Raw genomic sequence first — 24,700 nt, forward strand, 5'->3', positions numbered from 1 at the left:
TGAGGGGCGGGGGAATCTCATAATCCAAAAATCCACAACAATAAAACAATGCTGGAAACTGCCACAAAGCCACAAGTGGGAAACAAACAAACAAACGAACAAAAATCTTTTCTAAGAACCACGGACTCTAAATTCAGGAGAACGTAAAAATTTTAAATAAATCAAACTCATCAAAGTGTATACAGTAAATGTACAGTTTTTAAAAAGTATCAATCCTACCTCATTTGAATGGTTTAAAAAAAATCATGATTTTTGGCTTACTCCTGAGTTAAGAATATTAATAATTTGCCCAGAATGCATATGATCTCCTATATACAATAGGTTTTACATACACATATGAAATCCAATACATTATGAATTTTTGAGTCAGAAATATCCTTAAATTACTTTTAACCACTAGAAACATACATAACAGTTACAAGGGGAAATAGTATCAGCGAAGTGTTCTGTGTTTTTATTCCTGAGACATACCACAGAGGTCTCAGGTTATTAAGAAAACATCAAAAAACGTTTTGTTATATTAAAAGTATGTTTTGGGGAGTGGGAAAGAATAAAACTTTCCCTTAGGTTTGAAACACTCTACAGTTTGAAGCCATGAACCTGAGCAGCCTGGGGCAGGCGGGGGCGGGGGGAGTTAGGCTCTCGCGAGAAGAGAAATCCAGCTTAGAAGCTGTACAGGTGCGCTTCCCACCCCACCCCTTCCGCTAGGGGAGGCGAGGCAAGGCGAGGCTCAGTCTCCCACCTCAAAAGAACTCTTAAGGTTGCTTCTATTTCAGAAGGGTCAACGTTTGGTAGAAGAATGACTTTTTCATCTTATTTAGTAGAATAAATAGTAATTTTGAAATGCTTTTCCAATGTAAAGCATTAAGAGCCCTTGTATCCCAACCCACGACAGTGCAGGCCCTGGTAGGGGTCTAGGGGTCGGAGGGTAACATCTGCAGTGGACCAGCCCGTGGGCCCTGAAAGCAGGAAGATGGAGGGTGTGGAGCAGCCTGCAGTTCCCTCATCAGTGGCACTGCGGAGTTGCTTGTAGTTCCCTTTCTACCAGTAATCATAATCACCGCTGTACCCCTTTTCCTGGTACTGCGAGCTCACTGGAGGCTTTTCATTAACACCTTATTCCTACAAAGCAAACAAAGTATGTTCCTTTTTAAAAAGATAAGATCCAAGAAGAAACATTAAGTCACACCCTTAAAAACAGCCAAGAATGCCACTGGTGAACTGTTCCTGAACTTGAGGATAGTGGGGGGGGGGGAGCATGCAACCAAGTCATCAAGGAGTGACTATTAGGCCCGTTATGTCTCTGTAATATGCTCCTATCCTATGCAGCCCATGGGCAGGAAAAGCCCCCCAATGGATTTTTTTTTTTTTACCAATTGCCTAGTGGCCTTGGTAGGTCATTAAAGGACTCTCCAGAGTGACCTCAATTTTATTCAACTTGCTTGGCAGCAACAATTCTTCGCAAGAAGTAGGACAGCCAGAAGGGGGAGACACAAGTGCACACTCACATACTTTGCCCTGTGAGAGACAGTAACTGGGGCCCAGGGGCTGCCACTCCTGGCCGGGGGAGGGGGGAGTCTAACCCGAGGGTTCCACCTACTTCAGGCTTCTACCTCTGTCAACTGTCCAAGACCTAGGATGTTCAGTAACCTTGACCCTAAGGATGGGGCCCCTGTAGGCCAAGGGGGGATGGTTCCAGCACAACTGAGGGCTGGGGAGAGGGATCTCTGGGCTGCACCAAACCCAGCCCAGAAGCACACCCTTTTCAATACAGCACAAATGGAAATCTCCTTTGAGTATCCTTTTGATGCAACTCTCCATTTGTGCTTTTGGAAAACACCTCTAGTCACCCCTCCTACTTGTCTGCTCCACGTATTCAAGCCTCAAAAAGGCACCTGTATCCTTCACTGCTCTGAATATCCCATTATCCAAGCGAGTGTATCATTTCTACCTTCCTCTGCTTCATTTATATTACCTAAAGCCAGATTCTATTTTGGCACCTTTAGAAGATGCTAGGCCTGTAAAACCTATTAAAAACAACTTTCCCACATTTTTCTAACAGATATCACTCTCTTCCCTCTTCTACAATGTAAGCCTCAGTGCACTTTCTTGCTTCCAACCCTTCAATGGCCCATCACCCAATAAAGAGCTGCCTTATCAGATTCCATGTCCTTCACTCTTTTTTTTTTTTTAAGATTTTGTATCTTTATGTAACACAGAGAGAGAGATCACAAGTAGGCAGAGAGGCAGGCAAAGGGGGATGGGGAAGCAGGCTCCCCGCTGAGCAGAGAGCCCTATGTGGGGATCAGTCCCAGGACCCTGAGATCATGACCTGAGCCAAAGGCAGAGGCTTAACCCACTGAGCCACCCAGGTGCCCCTACACTCTAATCTTTGAAACTACAAAATTTTGCATATATATCCTTTTCTTTAAAACTGGGTGATGGGCATTAAGGAGGGCACATAATGCAATGAGTACTGGGTATTACAGAAGACTGATAAATCATGGACCTCCACCTCTGAAACCAATTAACACACTGTATGGTAACTGAACTTCAATAAAAATAAATTTTAAAAAATAAAGTGATTTTTGTTGTTTATATTTCCACTGTATTATAGTCCTATACTATGACCAATGAAATGTGTATATTTTGGGGGAAAAAAAAACTGTACTTTTTTCTCCTCAGTAGATTCTCTATAAAAGTAAATACAATGAAAACAAACAAACAAAATCCCTAAATACAATAGCTTTTGGAATTAAAAATTTCTTTTTTTTTTAAAGATTTATTTATTTATTTATTTATTTATTTATTTGTCAGAGAGAGAGAGAGGGAGAGAGAGGGAGCACAGGCAGACAGAGAGGCAGGCAGAGGCAGAGGGAGAAGCAGGCTCCCTGCCGAGCAAGGAGCCCGATGCGGGACTCGATCCCAGGACGCCGGGATCATGACCTGAGCCGAAGGCAGCTGCTTAACCAACTGAGCCACCCAGGCGTCCCATGGAATTAAAAATTTCTTTACAGGGGTACCTGGGTGGCTTAGTGAGTTAGGTGGCTGCCTTCCTCCTCAGAGGTCATGAGACCCTGCTCCCTGCTCAGCGAGGAGGCTGCTTCCCCTCTCCCTCTGCCTGCCGCTCTGCCTCAGTGTGCTCTTGTGCTCTTTCTGTGTGTCAAATAGATAAATAAAAAATCTTAAATAAAATTTCTTTACAGGCATACAAACTTCTTGGTGACTGCTTAAATTTTCATACTTTGATGACTTTTGTACACCTCCCTGTCAACGTGGCTCCTTTTATCAGTCATGTGGAAACTGAGGCTCAGAAAGTGAAGTGAAGTGGCATGGGTAAAATTATGGAAATGGTTGCTGCTAGAAAAGGGACTTCGGTGGAGGACTGTCCCCTTCCTTGAGCCAATGCTGTTGCTGCAGCTTCGAAACAGAACAGTTCTCACCCCGCTTTACCTCACCCCACCTCACCCGTTTGTCAATAGTAGTGGCTTCTTTTAATAAAAATATTTCCCATCCTATTCAGAATCAGAAATCTTAAAAGAATTAGCTAGTCTAGTTTACAGAGAACAACAAATTTATCGGGTCCCTTCTCACCCCCCCACTCCCATCTATTCTGCACCAGCCAGTCACTGTTGATTTTAATTGGCTTAGAATTTAAATTACAGAGAAAAAAAAAAAAAAAAAAACTTTTGTTTCTCTTCACAATTGTACTTCTAGAGGAGGCTCTTTGGTGATTATGGAGGTATTTCATTGATCACATAACTAAAGGCATCATTTGAAAGAGCACCACGGGCTACTGGGTAAATTCTAAACCTTCAAAGCTGACTATAATCAGACCCTAAACTAATGATATTACTTCAAGTCTATAGTGCTCGATTAGAGCCAAAACTGTTTTTTTTGCATATACTGTGTATTTCCATCTTTATGACTTCACTGAAAGGAATCCCACTTGCTGGAATAATTAATACCCACTTTTTTTTTTTTTTAATGCTTTCCCACATCAGACACAGTGCTAAGAAATTTACATTTATTGGGGCACCTGGGTGGCTCAGTGGGTTAAAGCCTCTGCCTTCAGCTTAAGTCGTGATCCCGGGGTCCTGGGACCGAGCCCCGCATCTGGCTCTCTGCTCCGTGAAGAGCCTGCTTCCTCCTCTCTCTCTGCCTGCCTCTCTGCCTACTTGTGATCTCTGTCAGATAAATTAAAAAAAAAAAAAAAAGAACTTTACATTTATTAACTCATCTAATCTTTTTTTTTTTTAATATTTTATTTATTTATTTGACAGAGATTACAAGTAGGCAGAGAGGCAGGCAGAGAGAGAGAGGAGGAAGCAGGCTCCCTGCTGAGCACAGAGCCCGATGTGGGACTCGATCCCAGGAATCTGAGATCATGACCTGAGACGAAGGCAGCGGCTTAACCCACTGAGCCACCCAGGTGCCCCAACTCATCTAATCTTCACAATACTTCAGATAGGCATTATTATGCCCACTTTATAAGGAGAAAGCAGTTTTTTGTGTTGTTGTTGTTGTTGTTGTTTTTTTTTAAAGATTTTATTTATTTATTTGTCAGAGAAGGAGAGAGAGAGAGAGAGAGCACAGGCAGGCAGAGAGGCAGGCAGAGGCGGAGGGAGAAGCAGGCTCCCTGCCGAGCAAGGATCCCGATGCGGGACTCCATCCCAGGACCCTGGGATCATGACCTGAGCCAAAGGCAGCCGCTCAACCAACTGAGCCACCCAGGCGTCCCTTGTGTTTTTTTTTTAACCATAGGTGTCACACTAAAATATTAAAAATTTCTACTTTGTCCTCAATTCTCTCAGCCTTGGCATTGGTTGCTCTATTAACAAATGAGCTTTCTTCTTCTTTCCATGTAGGCAATTCTTCCTTCAAGTTAAGAAACCTCTTCTTTGATACTAGTCATCATGTGCTATGTTTACAGAGCAATATCCCCATTAGACTGGAGTCTACTTAGGGGGTTTTGTTGCTGTTGTTTTGCTAGTCATTACTTCTGTGACATGCATATACCTGTAATACAGTATTTAATCAATACTATTTCTCCACAATTATGGGTGGGTCTCTAGGCAGAAGCAGTAAGCCCTGACTATAAATGCTTTTTCTTAGGAATACACTTAACTCAGTAATTACTTTCTTGGAACTCTTTACTGACAGCTCGTGCAAGAAATACGGATCTATTTAAAATTAACATGCATCTCCTCTCTCCCCTAACTGAATACCAGGTGTCCAGTTTTCGTTTGTAGAAAAGCACCAGGCACTTACCTCCGAACACATCTGGGGCACAGCATATTGTCCTCCAAGTGTGGGGGTGGAAAATTGCAGGCTGGTAGCAAAAACAGGGCACATACTCTTCCCCGTTTTTCAGGCACCCAGGCTTGTCCTGCATGGAATTGCAGGTGAACCCAACCTTCTGTGTCTGCAGGAAGACTTTTTCCATGGACCACACACCACCTGACACCTGGAGAAGGAAAAGGGAGGGAAAAATGAAGACAGCATGACAAAAATTCTGACGTTCTTCTGATGGTCTTTGTTTCTACTTTTCTTTTCTTAAGTGCTGGCTCCAAGATATAAGCCCTGGAATCCTAGCTTAACTTACTCTGTCCTGCGCAACCCCCCTTTTTAAAAGGATTTTATTTATTTATTTGTCAGAGAGAGGGAGAGTGAGCGAGGGAGTGAAAACCAGCAGAGTGGCAGGCAGAGAGAGAAGCAGGCCCCCTGCAGAGCAAGCAGCCGAATGTGGGACTCAATCCCAGGACGCTGGGATCACGCCCTGAGCTGAAGGCAGCCGCTTAACCAACTGAGCCACCCAGGCATCCCTGTCCGGTGCCCTTTTAGAAAACCATACAAAACAGTTTTTATTAAAACTTTAAAAAGGAGAGGTGCCTGGGTGCCTCTCCCTCTGCCTGCTCCTCTACTTGAACTCTCTCTGTCAAATAAATACATAAAACCTTACACACACACACACACACACACACACACCCCACAAACTTTTAGATGGAAAAAGTGTAGCTTGAAGTGGTATAGCTCCAAGTGGATAAATGATAGTACAAAGAGGCAAAACTTTACCTCTGCCCATCCTAGGTCTGGAGCAGGACTCCTTCACAAAAAGATCAACAAAAAAAAATCAGTTTCCTTCTTCCTTCCTTCCTTCCTTTTTTTTTTTTTTTTTTTTAAAGATTTTTAAATTTATTTGACAGAGAGAGAGATAGCCGGAGAGGGAACAGGAGCAGGGGGGATGGGAGAGGGAGAATCAGGCTTCCCACTGAGCAGCAGTCTGATGCAGGGCTCAATCCCAGGACCCTGGGATTATAACCCAAACTGAAGGCAGATGCTTAACAATTGAGCCACCCAGGTCCCCCGAGAAAATCAGTTTCTTAATGCATATGGCACACATCTCTTGAAGAAACCACCAACGAAAACAAACTCAAAATGGGGGCTCAGAATCCTCGTTTTTTACAAAGAAAGAGGAATTTGTAGACAAACAACAGGAAAAAGGGAAGCAGTTTTAGGATCCTGGGGGCGGCAGAGAGTGGGCAGGTCAATCTATGGGGAAATAACTTAATAAATAAGGTATCTCTGGTGCCACCTCTCAGTGGACCGTCTCCAGCAAAAAGAGAATTTATAAGCTGCCTACAGGCAGTAAGAAGGGACTTTTCTGGGTTGACTGCTCTTTAATTGCCATCAGCTCGAAACAATTTTTATTATACATTTTAAAACAATTTAGGACAGGTATAATTTGGGATAACATACTCTGGTTTCCTTTAATAGAAAGACTAAACCGGAATGGTCTGGGAGGGTCTGCATGAAATGGTTTTGGGGTTTCAAAAAGGCATTGTACTATGCTAACCAGCTTATGGATTCTCTTAATTTTATATCCTGTAATTCTTACAACATTATGAGGGAGGTGTAACTATTAACCTATTTTATGGTGAGAAAACTGGGAACTGTATTAAACATCTTGGTAATGTCACTCACTTAACAGACTTTAGAAGATCCCAGGCTTAAGCTCAGGCAGCTGATTTTAGAGCGTGCTCTTTGAATTCCTTCAAGAAGGGGAAAGAAAGCCAAACAGATTGCCATTCCCTTCTGATGACATCAATAATTTGCAGCAGCGGTTTTCAAAGTGCGGTCCCCAGACTCGCATCATCAGCACTGGCTGAAAAATTATTAGAAAAGAAAATTCCCAGGCCCTACCTCAGTTCTGAATCAGAAACTCTGTGGGTAGGGCCCAGGAATCACCAACCCTTCAGGTGATTTTGATATACCCTAAAACTGACTGGAGGTTAACATCAATAGCATTTTTTTCCTTCAACAGGACCAGAATGAAATCTCAAGCCTGGGCTTACCGTGGGCCTCCTGTGGCGATTCCACGGTCTCCATCTTGCCAGCCCTGCCTGCAATTCTGGACCAGGAGGCAAACACAGCATCTGGGGCCGAAGTTGTCACAACAACGGTATCGACTCCCTCCAGGAGAGCACCAGACCCCATAGGGGTGGGTGCCCCACCCTCCGGGGGAGCAGCCACCTCAGGAGGGTAGGTCCCTTCTGAAGATACCCTTTTTCCGAAACCTTCCAGAGACATTTCCCCCTGCTCCATCTTTGATCTTCTTTGTGACTCTGAGAGAATCTTGGCCTCCTCTGCGGTGACAGGAATATTCTTCTACAAACAGGGTTTGCAAGGTTAAGGTGCTGTCAGAAGTGCAGTCCAATTTTAATGATTTTGCCCAATTTTGGTGTGAAGTGGCTGGTGTTGGGGGTGGAAGGGGGTGGTCGGTGTGGGTGGGTGGGTGGGTGTGCTCTTCAGAGGGAAGGAGAGGCTCAAGTAATCCCTCCACGGACTTTTTGATGCTCAATTAGGTAATTAGAATGAAGACTAAAGCTTCCACTGTGTCAAATCCCTACGAATCACTTACCTGTTGATCAGGGTAAGCATATTCGCAGATTCTCTTATATACGTCCAGTTTCTAAGACAAGAGAAAAAGGAGTAAACAATCAAGTAGGGATCCTACCCCTCCCCCCAGGAGCACTGCCTCCGACCCTGGGCAGTCACCTGGCCTTTGGTGCTCAGCTTGAGTTGCTGGCACCAGGCCCGCAGGACGTCTCGGTGAAGCATGTTGGCGGGCGGCAATTTCGAAGGTAATGGAGGAACTGGGATTTTCTTCCGAAGTCTTACTTTTCCACTGCCTTCTTCCTTCTTTTCTGAACAAGATGCAGGAGGAAAACGGGATGAAATTAGCAATAATTCACTTTGGGATAGCCTTTTAAATGTCAAAGTACAACTTTAAAGTTCTCCCAACCCCATCCCCATTGCAGATTCAATGACTTGACAAAGACCCCAGAACTTCCAAAAGACACAACCTCAAACCTGGGACGGACTTACCACTTCTGAATCTCCAGTTTTTACTTCCTGAAACTTCCATACTTGCTCCCTTGTGAGCACTTACAACCAGACTTCAACGAGGCTGTACTAGAGATCTTCCTTCCAATCCAGGGGAATGAGAGTAATTTTAAACCCAACATCGTCATCCTCAGTGGGGCCTGGTCCTCTCACCAAGGAACAAAGCAAACCACTAGGCGATGCTACACACAACCCCCCTTCTCAGAATTACATCAGCCCTCCCCACTCTGGGCAGTGCTCGGGTCTCACCGCACACCGCTTCCTCACACACACTCACTGTCCAGGGAAGACTTCTAGAACACACTCCAGAACAGACAACTATAATGACACTAACAGTTATGAGGCTTTACCGAGTGCGCATTACTAGTCAGGTATCCTGTAGACATTTTTACCCAATTATTCCCTATACACTACAATGGAGCCTGCAGCCCAATCCATTTGACCTGGCTAAGTATTATCCTCCATTCTTAGAAAAAGAAGGTGGAGTTTTATTAAAGATGGGATTTCAAATTTATAGCAGGCTGTCCCCAAACCACTGTACTCTGAGATCCCTTAACACTAAGCAGCGAGTGAAGTCAAAATGATGAACAGAACAAATAAACTGTCAGAGTTTGGAAACCTGAAGACGCCCGAGTTTTAACAGAGGTGGCTGAACGAAGGCTTCAGGCGCGGGCGAAGCAAGCTGAACGCCGAAGTGGAGGGTTTTCAGAATACAGGACCCCTTTTTTCCCCCCTACTTTTTCTATTCCTTCAGAAAATTCCTCAATCTTCTTAACCCAAAGAAAGGAGATTTGAGGGCTTGTAGACTTCTTACCTTTGTCTTCTTTCATGGATCTTTTCCGTTTGGTCCCGCTGGCGGAGGTTTTTTGCAACTTTGGTTCACCGGAAGCCTTCTGCTTCTCTCTGGCTTCTTCTGATGCTGGTTCGGATAGGCCAGCCAGAGAGTGCTCCCCCGACTTCGTGGAGTTCTGCCGGGGACAGAGGAGCCATCTTCCCGAGGGTGCCCGCCCCACCACACACACTACCTGCCTCGAGGTAACTCAATCCACGGCACCAGGATAGTCATTAGACACATCACTGGCAGTGCAGATTCTCCTCTGGGAAATCATCTCAACCCCAGGCTGACTTCTAAGATGGGGTAGATGGGGAAATGCGAAGCCAAGACGAAAGTATGAAAAAGACAAAATATAGATACAAACTACAGAAGTAGAAGAAACTAGGTTCTTTGGCTAGGGGGTGCAGGAGTCCTTACCTAGATCACCTGCCATATCCATTATTCTCTTACCTGAAGATTTTCTTCCCCCATTCCTTCCGTCCTGATCTCTTCCAAAGTTTTCCCCTAATACTGCCAGAGGGATTCTATATATACTCCTGCGGCGGTTCCTTGTGTTTAGTATGAAGATATACAAATGTCTTTAATTCAGCGGACCAGCCTCTCCATGGCCCCAAGGGCTGGTCATAGAATTCCTTTCCAGACTAGTTACCTTGGCCTGAAGAGATTTCACTCACTCCACACCAGCCTTGTACTCACTTTCTTAAATCTTACTTCTCCTTCAGAATCTCATTTCCAGTATTCCTTCACCTGGCTGCCCCTCCTAATCTCCTCAGACCAGTTCACATCTGCAAGTTGCCTCTCTGCCTCCCCCTTATCAGTCAGTTTTACATTTGCTTGTGGGATTTGATCAGTGCTCCTTACCCCCCCCTTTGACGGTAAGCTGCCTAGGGGCAGAATTTCTCTCTCCTCCTGGGCCCTCAAACATTTTTTAATTGAACACCAGAAGCAAGAGAACAGTTGAGGATACAGTTATCTGATAGAGAAACCTCTTACATAAGATCTTGACGTATTTTTTATTTTCTTTTATTAACTCCCCACAGCAACCTAGTAGCAATATCCAACTCTGTTTTTCAGATGCAGAAGCTACCTCACCAAAGACACACAGGCAGGCATTTCTGAGGAACACAAAATCCCTACCTGGAAATCCTTTCCAGTGTCCTCAAGGCGGGAGCACAGGACAAATTAACACTTGTATGGCATTTTACATCACTATAGCAGCTTTGCATTCGTATACAAATTTTACATTTGCATAGCCTTAACACAAACTACTCACTTTGGAGCCTAAGGTCTTAAGTCTTAAAATTGGGCAAGAATGCTGGTTGAGAGTGTTCGGGTTCCCTTAGCACCGGGGTTCGGTTCCACTGAAAGGTCTCAAATCCTCCCTACCTTTTTTTTTTTTTTTAAGTAAGGTTCACACCCAGCCTGGAAGGCATTGTGGGGCTTGAACTCCTGACCATGAAATCAAGCAGTGAACTGAAATCAAGAATTGGACGCTTAACCTGCTGAGCCACCCAGGCACCCCAAAGCTTCTCTACCTTTAATTTTTGCCTGTGGTGCTTGTCAGTATGTCTGACTTTGGATTATAGCCCCAGTGACCCTTGGAAAAGACAGGCTCAGACCTACCATTACTGGTTTAGGACCGGTGTCTGTTGAGGACAAATTACAGCATCTAGTTCTCCCCACCAACTTCAGTTCCTTCACCTCTTCCTGACGTTTTCCCCTCACCTCCCTTCTTCTCCTGTCACCACGCCCCTCCAGGCCTGAAAGCAGAATCTTCTTTAACACAGGATAAAGCATCTTTTCAAAACCAAAATAGGAAGCCCTGTTTCTTATATACAGTATCCTTGCCCCAATATTATCAGGCTGCGATGGTTATTTAGGACTTTACTGTTTTGTTTTGTTTTTTTCTTAAGAGGAAATCAAGGCACATTCTTTTCTCCTCAAAACAAGGATCAAGTGTGCTCAAGCGGGAAGGAGAAACAGGACGAGGCTCTCAAAGACAGACAGAAACAAAACCACTAAAATTGTATTTACCTTTTTGCCTTTTGCTTTCTCCATATCCAAAGAGAGGTCGAGGTTGACAAAAAGAAAATTCTAGCTGCTTAAATGGCCCCGGGTCCAAGATTTTAAAAGTCTCCTCCCTTTTTGAAAAGTCTTTTAAAAGTCTCCTCCCACTTCCTGTCACCCAAGGGCGCTCTTCTTTTTCTCCTCCCCATCTTCCCTCCCTCACAATTTGTGAATACTAATTATGTGGACTCTTTTATTCATGAGGTGTCTCTGGTATTAATTAATTAGTAATACCTTTCCTACCACTTCTGTGAGCTTTTTAACAGAATCCCCTACCGTGTGGTTCAGGAGACGTCCAACAGTCGGAAGCTCCTTCCGAAATAATCCAAGGGAGAAGCAAAAGTTCCCAGAGACTTCTCCACGGGATGTTCGAAGGGATTTAATGAGGCAACTTGTGGAAACAAAAGAATTCCAGCGCCGGACTGGTGGTTTGAAGGAAGCAAAACGTTAATCTTGTCCCACGTAATTTTATTTCTTCAGCAAGATCCTCAGCCAATCGCAGCTCCACCTTCCCAGGTTACACTTACACCCCTTTCTATCTGCCAACAAAGAGTAAGAGTAGTTTGTAAAGTCTATTGAGTTTTTGTTTTGTTCCAGACTTTAGGTTTAAAAGTTCCATAGCCAGTATTTTACTGTCCTCCATTTTGTGGATGCTGAAAGTACGGACAACATTATATCGGTAACTTGCTGGATGATGCAGTAAGAGAACCAGAAATCAGGTCCCGTGAGCCTTATCCTACCCCTCAAGCCGCTGACCTACCAACTCTCAAACAAGGTCAAGACTCTCTCTTTAAAATTAGTCTGAAAATACCTCCAGCTCAGATGGCTCCTCCCTGTCAAACTTGGGGGGAATCAGAAATGGGAAGGGAAGAAAAATTCTACGATAAGAGCCAGCAATTGTGGGATTCAAACCTTCCTCGGTCTGGTTACAAAGCTCTACTATCTGCCTTTGTTTGTTTCCCTACATCTCACTGCCTGCCTCAAAATGATGAAGAAGAGATGAGCCCTACCCAGAATGGAGGTGATACTATCCTCCCAGGAGAGTAATACACGGACACACGATGTAAGTAAATGGGACCGGGGAGTGGAGAAGGAAGTGTAGATGAGGACTGAACAAGCCCCAAAGAGAAAAGCAAGTATTTAGAATCGTCTGGGAGGTCACATGGAGATTTTGACTTGTAAGTATTTTACCCTGGCTCATAGGCAAGAAACAGTAAATGCTTTCTAGTTAAGATTTATATATACAAAGTGTTTGATTGAATCATCTTTCTATTCCTAGTGTAATTGGAGGTAACATGCTAAATTCTAAATTAAGTCCAAACCCAGAAGATGAGACATCCTGGGCAAGGTACAACTTATAATTTCTGTATTAAGAGATGGAATATAGGGCGCCTGGGTGGCTCAGCGGGTTAAGTCTCTGCCTTCAGCTCAGGTCATGATCTCAGGGTCCTAGGATCAAGCACTGCATCAGTGATGCGAGCAAAACCCCTGCATCCCGCCAAGGGGTCGCAACACAAAGAGAGAGAGAGAGAGACGTATGCGATGTAACTCACTTGATCTTTATTGGGACGAGGTTCGCACCGCCATCGAGGCACGCCAGTCCGTTGATGTTGCCACGGAGAAGGAGACGTCACCTCACAATCTAGACAGCGAGGTCACCGCAGAAGTTGAGACTGGGAACCAGCGAGTGGTCGGCAACGAAGCTGTCGGGGCGTCGGTAGCACCGGCGATGATGTTCTCCCGACAGGGAACTCGCTTCACCTCAGTCCAACCCGATGCCTCTTTATATACTGTGCTAAGTCTCCTTCATAAACATATTACATCACTTGTTTTTTCATATGCTTACACTCCACAAACACACACACAGGTAAACATGTTTTTGCAACATTTTTGCAACATCATTTCACTGGTCAAAATATTTACAACTTATTGCTCTACGTTAATGATACTGCACACACATTAGTCTTATCACTACACACACATTGGTCTAGGCGTACCTGCCATGCTTGTTTTTCACATTTGGGCTAAGCTTGTTTTTTACGTTTAGTTAGAGTAGGGGAGGCCTACTCCATTTTATTAGTTTTTGTATTGCATTTATTAATTAAAGGTTCACACTCACTACAATCAGGCTCTCTGATCAGCAGGGAGCCTGCTTCCCCCTCTCTCTCTGCCTACCTGTGATCTCTGTCTGTCAAATAAATAAATAAAATCTTTTAAAAAAAAGAGATGGAGTACATATTGAGATTATGATTTAGGAATTCTTAGACCTACCATGATTTTGAGGAAAATAATTTCTGAAAGAATTGCACCAACGATTAAAAAAAAAGAAACAACTGGTAAGCTGTGTCATATATATATATATCACATTTTAATTTTAAAAATATTTGAGCATAATTGAAAGTAATAATACTGAGTTCTCAAATGAAACAAAAAGCCAAATACTTTTGATGGGCTTGGAGCTGTGGAAATAAATTTATTACAAATATTATAAATGAATATGCTTATAAATTTATAAGCAATCTTGAACAAATACAATGTTTGTGCTTTGACTTCTCAAATGCGAAATAGGAATATATGTAAGTTTATTTGTTTCTTTAGAGAAATACGTTTATGTGTAAAATTTTTTATGAATGGTTAGTAGTCAAAAGAAAAAACTGCTGCTTTTTAAAATGTTTGTCAATGCATAGAGCTCTATTCCTTAGTTGAAAAATATTCATGATTGAATCTCATTTATTGAACAAAAGTGTTTGATAAATGGACAGCGACTATGTGCTTGGTACAGGAGATACAGCGATGGACAAAAGCAGACAAGGACCCTGCCCTCAAGGGTTTTCAGCCTGGTAGGAAGGACAAACATTAAGTAACTCATTATCACTAACTAATAAAAATAATCTCTTACAGGATTTTAAAATGCATTACATTTATTTATACATATTGTGAAAACTACTCAATTACGACACCTAAAAGGCAGAAAAGCTTACAGTTGGTGGGCTGCAATAGGGGTTTTGGTCTCATCAAGGAAGTCAGGTAAGGGTCAGATTTGAAGGACCAGAAGAACTGCATTAACTTAATAGGAGGAGAGGGGGGGTCAGCTAACTCCTTTCAGGAACAAATCAGGGCTGTGAGCTGGAGCTCGGAGCGGGAGGAGGAAGACGTTAGCTGTGTCTGGAGAGGTTGACCTTCTCATCTTTAGGCAAAGAGCAATGGAAAGCAGCTGACAAGTTCCAAGGTGGGGGTTGGGTGGGCGGACTCTGACGACCATTTTGTGAAGTTCTTTCAACCATAATGAGGAAAAACAGTTGGCGAGGGGTCTGCGAAGACACCAGAAGGTGAGTTGGGAAGCCGCCATAGCAGCTCTGGGCTTGGGAGACGGGCCCCTGGCCTGGTAATGAGCTGTGGGTAAGAGCGCAGACCCCAGAGCCGGGCTGCCAGGAAACTGCAGTCGCCTTTTACTCAGCTCTGTGACCTTGGGCGAATGGTCTAACCCCTGAAAGTCTCTCTCTTTCCTCCCCTGTAAGATGGAAGCCGCGGAAAAGCTAGCTCTTCCTCAGAGGGCTGCAGGGATCACTAAATAGGTTCTCACATGTCTCCTGCATAAAGTGTCTAACGCAGCACATGTTGAATCAATGCTGGATGTGTTGAACAGAGCAAATGGTAATTTTATCTACGTTTAAAAAAAAAAAGCTTATTAGGGAGTAGCAGAGGAATGCAGTCCAGGATAAGCTAGCTTTGGTGAACCCTAGGCAAATCCAGAGAGGCAAAGGGAAGGTCTGCCTTTATTAGCTTTATGGAAGAAGTGGGGGACGGTGGTTTTGAACAAACGTTGATGGGAGAAGAACAGTTTGAGGTTGGGGTGTCTCGCCGGCTGTGGCGGGCGGGGCTTAGCGTGTTATTGCTGGGGCAAGGAGGGGTCTTCCTTTTCTTTCTTTATTTCTCTTTGATCTTCCTTTTTTTTTTTTTTTCAAGATTTTATTTATTTATTTGACAGACAGAAATCACAAGTAAGCAGACAGGCAGGCAAAGAGAGAGGAGGAAGCAGGCTCTCCACAGAGCGCAGAGCCCCATGCGGGGCTCGATCCCCGGACCCTGAGATTACGACCCAAGCGGAAGGCAGAGGCTTCAACCCACTGAGCCACCCAGGTGCCCCGGATTTTCCTTTTCTTAAAAGCATGAGATAAATTCCTATGTAAAAAGTGCCCTCCTCAAAATAATAATAATAATAATAATAATAAAAATAAAAAGTGCCTCCTCAAAATCATTCTTCTCTTCTTTCTAAGGGCTGGTTGTATGGGCCACGGTGAGTGGTACAAGCTCCAGTGCTCCCCCTCAGGGCTTTCCCGTTCCACAGTAAAGGAAGGTTCCTTTATGTTCACAGATGTTTCTATTAGCAGACTGTTGGAGACTGACTAAGGTTGTGAGAGATGTGGTGGATTCCTGCCAGGTTTTCTTTTTTGTTTCTGCGTGTATTTTATCTTCCAAAAAAGTTTTTAATTGAATAAAATGAGCTGAGTTAATGAGGCCTTTAGTTGTTTACCTGGGGGCAGTGAATTTTCTTCCAGAGTCATTAATCTGCATTTACAGAAGACAAAACAGGATTGTATCACATAACACCCCCACCATTTCTTATTGGAGGGATGGAGAGCTTTGGTGGGAGATGACCGTGGGGGCTGATTGGGGTACAGGTTTAAATCTGTATTTCTAGACGTGCTGGGTCAAAAGCTGGTCTTACTCAGTATTTTTATGGTTCCGTTCATACTCAGAATGACTTCTACCAGTTTATAACAGAGTATAAGAATACCTCTTTCTCTATATCTGGTATTGTAATAAGTACTCTAAAACTCCACTCAGCTAATTTATTATACTCTACCTTTTAAGTGTCCCCTATGGTTGGAAGTCGGTATCCTTTATGGAGTTATTTTTTATTAAAGAAACAGATGAGTCATTTAAGCATCTGATTTAGGCTTAGGTCATGATCTCGGGGTCCTGGGGTGGAGCCCATATGGGGCTCCGCACTCAGGAGGAAGGAGTCTGCTTCTCCCTCTTCTCTGCCCCTTTCCCTGCTCAGCCTGTGTGTATGCACTCTCTCTCTCTCTCATTTGAATAATCTTAAAAAGAAAGAAAGAAACAGATGAGTAATTTAGAAGTAGATTTGGAGAGTAATGTGGGCTGTCAGGTTAGTTAGTAATCTGGGATACCGGCACCTGGCTGGTTCAGTCAGAAGAGCATACAATTCTTAATCTCAGGGTGGCGGATTCAAGCACTGCATTGGGTGTAGAGATTGCTTAAATATATAAAACTTTAAAAAATAAATAATAATTTGCGTTAAAAAAGGGAAAAGTTGGGGGTAGATGGTAGAGCTGAAATATGGGGAGAAAAACAGGGGTTTCTTTCTTTTTCTTTTTTTTAAAGATTTTATTTATTTATTTGTCAGAGACAGCACAAGCAGGCAGAGTGGAAGGCAGAGGGAAAAGCAGGCTCCCCATTGAGCAAGAAACCCACGTGGGACTTGATCCCAAGACTCTGGGATCACAGCTTGAGCCAAAGGCAGATGTTTAACCGACTGAGCCATCCAGGCATCCCACCCATCTGGTTTCTTTACTTATAAAACTGTCTCCATTCCTTCTTCCATCCTCTGTCAAGCACTAGTGAGGAAAAGTGATTCTGGTCCTTAATTACCTCCCAGTAGATTGAGTTCCAGAAATGTGAGGCAACACAGTGTCACTGAGTTATATATCTACTTTTCCATGACTTTCACTTTAGAGAACAGGGCATGGGGGCACCTGCCTGGCTCAGTCGATGGATCTTGTGACTTTGGATCTTGGGGTGGTGAGTCAAGCCTCACACTGGATGTGGAGCCTACTTAAAAAATACCGAACAGGACATGTTTATCAGACTTCAAGCCAGCCTGCACACAAGGCCTCTGTGTAAGGTGTGTGGTCTACCTCCAGGGCACATGGGCATGAAGTGAGTGATGCCTCCGGGAGTCCTTTTGGCTCTCATGTCCCGATAACTGGGAATCGAAAGCCGAAGTACAGGAGGCTTTTTTACGTAGTTAACCATCCCAAGGAACTTAGGAGTGAGAGTTTATAAAAGCAAGCTTAATTTAATTTTGCAGCTTGTATGCATTTTTGCTCAGAAGGCTTAACTCTTGTCAAATATAATGCAGTTTCTTGTGGCTTTAAATTTTACCCGACTCAGAAATAGGGTGGCTTTTATGATAAGAATCGCTTTCCTCCTGAGCTAGAAGCATAACCATGCATAGGACAGTAAGAGTAACTTAAATGAGAATGATTACTAAATGCAGCCTCAAAGAGAAGATAGATAATAGCACTTTATATTCATACAGACCTGCCTTTCAACTGAGTATCAAAGGAAGGCAGAATGTAGCTGATGCTGTGTTATGGTTGAAAATTACAACTGTGCAATTTTCTTATTCCTGAGTGTTTCCCTTCTTAAACATGATACTGAGTTAAAACAGCTCTAGAATTCAATGTGTATTGATTTTGAACACAGGTCTCTCTCTTTCTACCCCTCAGACATGAACCCTGAGTTGCAAAAACATCAGTGGACCACCTGCCTTTGTGGCTTTGAAGCATTTGCTATCGTTGGAGAAAAACATAATAAGGGATGGATGGACATCTTTCTGAGCTGGTCTAAAGTTTTTGAACAAGGAGTTCAGCTACATCCCTTTTGGCCTCAGTCTTTACTTCTTAATTAAGTTCTTTCCAGCTTCTCTCTTAACTCAGGCAAAGACCTGGCAGGTGGAGCTTCCCATGATGGGACGTGAAACTACCCTCTCAAACAGTAAGGCCTGCCCCGAGCCCCAAGACTGTGGTTGGCCTGACATTTGCTGCCCAGCTGCATGGACTCACCAACCTTTGTCCTGCATTTTCCTTATATAAACTTAGATCTATTTGTAGCACTGTGGGGACCGTCCCTGCGATGTAAGTCCACCGTCTTCCCAGTTGTTGGCCTTTGAAATTCCTTTCTTGTTTCGTCACCACTCAGCTTTCTGCCTTTGGATTTTATCAGCAGTGAGTGGTCACACCCGGTCTATTTGGGACCCTGGAGCCAGAAGTTCCTGCATCCTGGGGCCCCAGTTGAATTTTGATGAAAAAATACAGAGATGAAGATGGAGACAGAACATACTCTGCATCCCCCGAATGAATTCAGTCATGGTGCTAACCCTTGAAGAATGCATCAGAGAGCTCCACTCTACTGAAGCAGAAGTTGTGTAGGGGGCGCTCAGTAGTATTCATGGAAATTATTCAAACCTAGAGCTCTGAATTACATTACTGTATTCTATATAATGATGAAAATTACAGAAATATGTTGCTGCGGATCCTCTTTATAGTGCTTTCTTTTGGAAGGTTTTGACATTATATTTTTGGATTGGCTTTAAAATGTTCTCATAATACCTATTTATAGGCACCTGCATTTTTTTTTTTAAGATTTTATTTATTTATCTGACAGAGATCACAAGTAGGCAGAGAGGCAGAGAGAGAGAGAGAGAGAGGAGGAACCAAGCTCCCTGCCCAGCAGAGAGCCCGATGTGGGGCTAAATCCCAGGACTCTGGAATCATGATCCAAGCCAAAGGCAGAGGCTTTAACCCACTGAGCCACCCAGGTGCCCCTAGGCACATGCATTTTTGACTACTCATATAAGGGAAGGCAAATAGTGAACCTCTACTTTTTTTTTAATATTTTATTTTATTTATTTTGGGAGTGAGAGTGAGAGAGCTCTCAAGCACAAGCTGACAGAGGGCCAGAGGGAGAAGGAGAAACAGACTAACTGCTGAGCAGGGAGCCCAATACATCTACCTGATCTACCTGATCTGAAGGAAGCCCCTTAACCGATAGAGACACCCAGGTGCCCCATGAGCCTCTACATCTCTAAAGACACAGGAGAAGAGGGTGCCTGGGTGGCTCAGTTGGTTAAGGGACTGCCTTCAGCTCAGGTCATGATCCTGGAGTCCTGGGATTGAGACCCACATCAGGCTCTCTACTCGGCAAGGTGTCCGCTTCTCCCCCTGACCTCTCTCCTCTCATGTTCTCGTTCTTTCTCTCTCCCCCAAATAAATAAAAGCTTTAAAAAACAAAACACCGCGTAAGAACATTTTTTGAGTCATTCACACAAAAAAAATATAAGTAAAAGTTAAACAGTAAAAATTTTCCTAAGGTATTTAAAATTTCCATGATAAAAAAAAAGACCAGGTCTTGGTGCGCCAGAGATTGGGTTAAATGGGGGATGGGGACTAAGGAGGTCACTTGTGATGAGTACTGGGCACTACACGTAAGTGGTGAATCACTGAATTCCTCTGAAACGGATTTACACTATATGTTAACTAACTGGGACTTAAAAAAAAAACTTGAAACTACTAAAGAAAAAAGAAAGGCCAGGTCTTACCATAAAGGGAACCAAGAGGTCCAGGCTTCACATTCTCAGATAGCCTCATATTTAGACACTTAAAGTGATCCAGATACATATAGATGCTTCTATCCATATAGCCAGGGCTGCATTATAATGATTAAAAGAAAAATATATCAGTCATGCAACTTTGCTAGAGGAAAACATTTTCTTCGATTATACGTTTTCTGTAAACTCATGTTGTCCTTTTCTTTTAATGGAGTCACAAAAATCGAAGGATTTTAGTCCTTCTTTATTACGATACTGTGACTCTTAATTAGAACTACTTATTTGATCCCCATCCTGGCTCATGGTATAGGGCTCCTAAAAAACCCTTGAATTTCCTGAGTGATGAGGGCAGTAAAGGTGTATTGTTATGTTAATGAGTGGCTTTTGCAAAGTGCCTAAGGAGGGGGGTTGTTGCCAAAATAGGCAACCCAGTGATTAGAGGGTTGGACCTTTCAGTCCCACCCCCTTAATTCTGGGGAAGGAGGGGAGATGGAGGTTGAATCCATCACCAGTGGCTAAAGATTTAATCAACCATGACTAGGTAGGGAGGCCTCCATAAAAACCCAAAGGATGGGGATGCACAGAGCTGGGTTGGTGAGTGCATGGAGAGTGGCCTACTGGGAACCCTGGAGGCCCCACGCCCTTTCCACATCCCCTGCTCTGCATCTTTTCCATCTGGCTATTGCATTACATCCTTTTATAATACCAGTGACCTAGTAAGTAAAATGTGTTTTTGAGTTCTGTGAGCCACTCTCGCACATCATTTGAACCCAAGGAGGAAGTCATGGTGATCTGGGTGAGATCTTACAGCCCAACAGTCAAGAAAGAATGCTTGAGATGTTTAGGGTGCAAAAGGGTGTTTCTTTTTTAAAAGATTATATTTATTTATTTGACACAGAGCTATTACTAGTAGAGAGGCAGACAGAGAGAGAGGGGGAAGCAGGCTCCCCGCTGAGCAGGGAGCAGTAGGGCTCCATCCCAGGACCCTGAGATCATGACCTGAGTGGAAGGCAGAGGCTTAACCCACTGAGCCACCCAGGTGCTCTCAAAAGGGTGTTTTCATTAAAGCCCCATAGGCACAAAGAGCTGCATCGTGATTGTGAGGAGTGACTGGTTATATAGGGTTTTCTGTCCTATGGAGGTGTAGGTGACATTAGGACTCCAGGAAATTGGCCCATATATGAGTCTGCAATACCAAATGTAATGATTAAGTTGTTTACACAGGTTGATCATCCCATACAGAACAACGGTTCTACTAGACAAAATGAATTCCACAAATAGTGACCTAAATAGGACTTTGCTAAAAGGTCTTAAGAAAGCCTTATGGAATATAGGCCTTTTATCTTTTTTTAAAGCCTGTAAGAATACACGGGTGTGATAATTCATTTTATGTGACTCAGGCAATTTTCTGACAAGATGGTGGCCCTTTATACCATTAGGAAGTAACCAACCTGAAATGCAGTAAATGTGAGAGTCTTCAAAATTATAGTCTTCAAATAAAGACTGCAATAAAGTCTTCGAAATTATAACTTGGTTCATAAGTGGTGGAAATGAAGAGAGGCAGGCAGTGTAGTCATGCCCTGTTATAAACCAAACAGTAGGGTGGAGAAAAATACTATGTCAGTGCTAGAATTTATTTACAGCTGTCCAAAGGAGGAGTGCCTGGGTGGCTTAGTCATTTGAACAGGAGACTCTTAATCTCAGGGTCATGAGTTCAAGCCCCACATTGTGTGTGGCACCTACTTAAAATAAAATATAAAACAAAATGAAGTTAAATTAAAAAAAAAAAAAAAAAAACTGCCCGAAGGAGAAGGAAACTCCAGCTAGTGGACATAAACATTCTTGGTAGTACAGTGAAGCAGATACTAAGAATACTAAATCCTGCTCACCTTGGAAAGTTCATTAGCAGGAGCCAAGGGTCGGTTCCAACAAACATTGAATTAAGGGTCAGCACTGATGAGAATTTAATGATGAGAACAGTTGTGTTCCTGAGAGAGGCAAGGTGGGAGATATGCATTAGGAAAATTACTCTGGCGAGGGGCTTTTTTGGGACTGCCTCCTAGGGACCATGAAGACAAGAATGAGGTGGTTCTTGGTGGGACTGGGAAGGCAAGGAAGGCTATATGAAGCGTTGTATAGGTAGAATCTCATGATAACTTAATAGATATGGGGAGCTGAAGTTCATTATAAAACTGAGATTTAAATTTGGGTACTGAAAGATGGTGGTATTAACACTATACTTGAAATAAAGAGAACATGTGGAATAGAGGTAGTGTGTCACGGATTTAAGGGATTGCAGCCCCTAGCAACTTGATAGATATTATTTCTTGCCATGACCCAACCAGGCAGAAAATGACTCCAAGGGTATATAATCAAGTGTCTGTCAGGCACTGGCCAGCATTTTGGAGACAGCTTAGATAGCGAACCACAATACATCTTTCTTTGTTAAAGAACCTGGAATTGCAAATCCTAGAGTCCATTTAGAGATCCAAAATACGATCAGCCTGATAAAATGTCCTAGTTAATTATTTGATAAATTGCTTTATCTCAGTTAATTCCTCCGTCCTTAATATTTGCAGATTTTGCACAATTCTTTTTATAGTATAATGATTTGCTATATTGAGAGTTCCTTGACTAAAGGGACCCTTTCTGGGGTACCTGGCTGGCTAAGTTGATAGAGCATGCAACTCTTGATCTCATGGTTGTGAGTTCAAGTCCTACATTGGGGGTAGAGATTAATTAATAAAAAAAAAAAGATTAAAAAAATGGGCTATTTCTTACTGAACTTCATCTTGTCAGCCATTAGGGTAAGGACCTAACAAAAATATTGTCTAAGTAATGAGTGACACTTGGATGAACAAATGCTCTACGGACCATTTTAGACCTCATTGTTGTCAAGGCTAAGCCTGGCCAAGGGAGTCCTGACATTGTCTCAAATTGCTCCTCCAAGGGGGCCATATTGATGTTGGGTATATGGGACACATCAGGTCTTTGATTGGCAGGTGGTGGTGATGGTGTGTAGTGTGAGGTTGAGGGAGGGTATCATGGTGATGGGTCTAGAAGAGCAGACATCTAAGTTAGCACATTTATTTATTCCTTTATTTTTACGTGTTTAAACTATCTGTGAATAAAATTTTATTTCTTCTTAGACACTTCTTAGTCGCTGTGTCCTGTGGTTTTGGTTTAATGGCCTTGGATATGACATTTCCAGAAGTGGCACAGCCTTCTGTGGGCCCGAATCTTCTTCAGTTGCTTCCCATCTTATGAAGTGTGTTATCCAGACCATTGGTCAGGACTTGGCCGTATTTTCCATCCTTCATGTCCTTTTGTCTATTTAAAAACCTTTTGCCTACGATCTTACACTGGTGAGGATTGTGCATAACGGTGATCACACGCCCCACCTCATCCTCAGTTCTCCTGCCCTCTTGGTGAGATCGATGTCTGCTTTCCTCCATACCACGTGAGCATATCTTCGTGAAGTGTGCTGGAACTTCTCAGGGATCACTAGAGACGTGTCAGTGGCCCCAGGGGACGTGTAGGTCTCCCGTGGAAAAGGCAAGTCCATTGATTTTTAGTGCCTTTCTACTTTCTCCACATTACCCTGATCAAGTTTTCCTTTTCCTTTTCTTAATTCTCAGATATCTATACCTAAGAGGTAGTACTTATGAGGCACTAGGCTAAATGATGGAACATAGAATACAAAGAACAAGTTCTAGAGTACAAAGGATCCCATTCCAAGGCCTGCGCTGTTTCTGACAGCTCCTGTTGTATCAGAGGCTCATGCCCAGTGAGCCTCTGATAGCCTTCTTGCTTTTCAGTCAACGTGGTTCCTGTGTTCATCTTGTATCGTGTTAATTCTCTTTGAAAGATTTCCCCTCATTTCACAGGAATGCATAATACAGTCTGCCTTACCTAAAAGTCTTCTTTTTGTAAACAGTCTCTTGTTTCATGGGGAGAATACTTCAGTCTTGTTTTTTTTTTTTTAAAGATTTTATTTATTTATTTATTTGACAGAGACAGAGAGAGAGCAAGAGAGAGAGAGAGCGCCTGAGCATAAGCAGGGGGAGCAGCGGAGGGAGCAGCAGAGGGAGAGGGAGAAGCAGGCTCTCCACTGAGCAGGGAGCCTGATGTGGGGCTAGATCCCAGGACTCTGCAATCATGACCTGTGCCGAAGGCAGACGCTTAACAACCGAGCCACCCAGGCACCCTGAGAATATTTCAGTCTTAATATTAACATTGGGACTTGACTTGCTGTAAGGTTTATATTTGTTTTTGTTATCAATTTAATGGGTTTTTGATAATTTTTCATGAGACTTAGCAAAGTTCTAACAGTGCTATTTAGTAATTTAAAACAAATCTTTCTCTGTGATTCTAATACAAATTCAGTATCTGCTTTGGATTTGATGATAATCTTAAATACTACACTGGTTAAAAACCAGATTTAAATGTATTTATTTTTTAAAGCATTGACCTTGCTTTGGGAAACAATATTTTTTAAGCCCCTGCTGAACAAGCAGTTCCAAATGAACACTTTCCACCTTTCTTGTCCCTTATTATTGTCTTCTTGTTTGAGAAAGAAATGCATTACAATGTCTTACATGAAAATTGGATCCTTATTTTTATGATACTTATGAATATTTCACTGTTCCTAACTAACTTAGAAATTATGTAAGAAAAATAAAAGAACTAAAATTAGGTTTGCCAAATCCTGAGATGTGCTTATTAAAATTGGGAACAGTAATAAAACAAACAAAGCCAAAATAAAATAAAAGCCAGTATGTAACTATGGGCTCGTTGGGAAACAAATATAAAATAAGTTTGTCATCTAAGTGAAGCAGGTGAGGTTGAGAGGTGTGAGCCAAGGTTATAATAAAAATAATAAGTGAATGGTCAATTCAGATATGATTTAGCCCTGCGGTTCTCAAACCTTAGTATCAGAACCACCTTGAGGCATGTTGAAGCACATCTTTCTGGAT

General features: G+C 42.9%; 1 protein-coding gene across 5 annotated transcripts; it reads right to left on the minus strand.

Moving 5' to 3' along the window:
* Positions 1-225: 225 nt before the first annotated feature.
* DPPA4 (developmental pluripotency associated 4) lies at positions 226-11,378 on the minus strand. 5 transcript variants are annotated; one of them, XM_044255039.1, is made up of 9 exons: positions 11,276-11,378; positions 9,221-9,374; positions 8,059-8,207; positions 7,922-7,972; positions 7,564-7,668; positions 7,356-7,436; positions 6,076-6,106; positions 5,272-5,467; positions 226-1,122 (listed from the first exon to the last, which is right to left on the minus strand). In XM_044255039.1, exons 1-9 carry the CDS (start codon positions 11,297-11,299, stop codon positions 1,092-1,094), a joined length of 822 nt encoding a protein of 273 aa, XP_044110974.1. In that variant the 5' UTR covers positions 11,300-11,378; the 3' UTR covers positions 226-1,091. The 5 variants fall into 5 exon arrangements, with proteins under 5 accessions (XP_044110974.1, XP_044110975.1, XP_044110972.1 ...); XM_044255040.1 differs by lacking the exon at positions 6,076-6,106; XM_044255037.1 differs by lacking the exon at positions 6,076-6,106 and having other exon boundaries at positions 7,356-7,668.
* Between the last annotated feature and the right edge of the window lie 13,322 nt (positions 11,379-24,700).

The sequence above is a fragment of the Neovison vison genome, chromosome 6 (genome assembly GCF_020171115.1).
Source record: "Neovison vison isolate M4711 chromosome 6, ASM_NN_V1, whole genome shotgun sequence".
In the NCBI taxonomy this organism is placed as follows: Eukaryota; Metazoa; Chordata; class Mammalia; order Carnivora; family Mustelidae; genus Neogale; species Neogale vison.

Coding starts and splice junctions, on each gene's coding strand:
- DPPA4 (XM_044255037.1), bottom strand. CDS start 11,299: ATGGAGAAAGCAAAAGGCAAAAAG. Junction 8,208..9,220: donor ATCCATGAAAGAAGACAAAG/GTAAGAAGTCTA, acceptor CATCTTGTTCAG/AAAAGAAGGAAGAAGGCAGT. Junction 1,123..5,271: donor TGCCCCAGATGTGTTCGGAG/GTAAGTGCCTGG, acceptor TTTGCTTTGTAG/GAATAAGGTGTTAATGAAAA.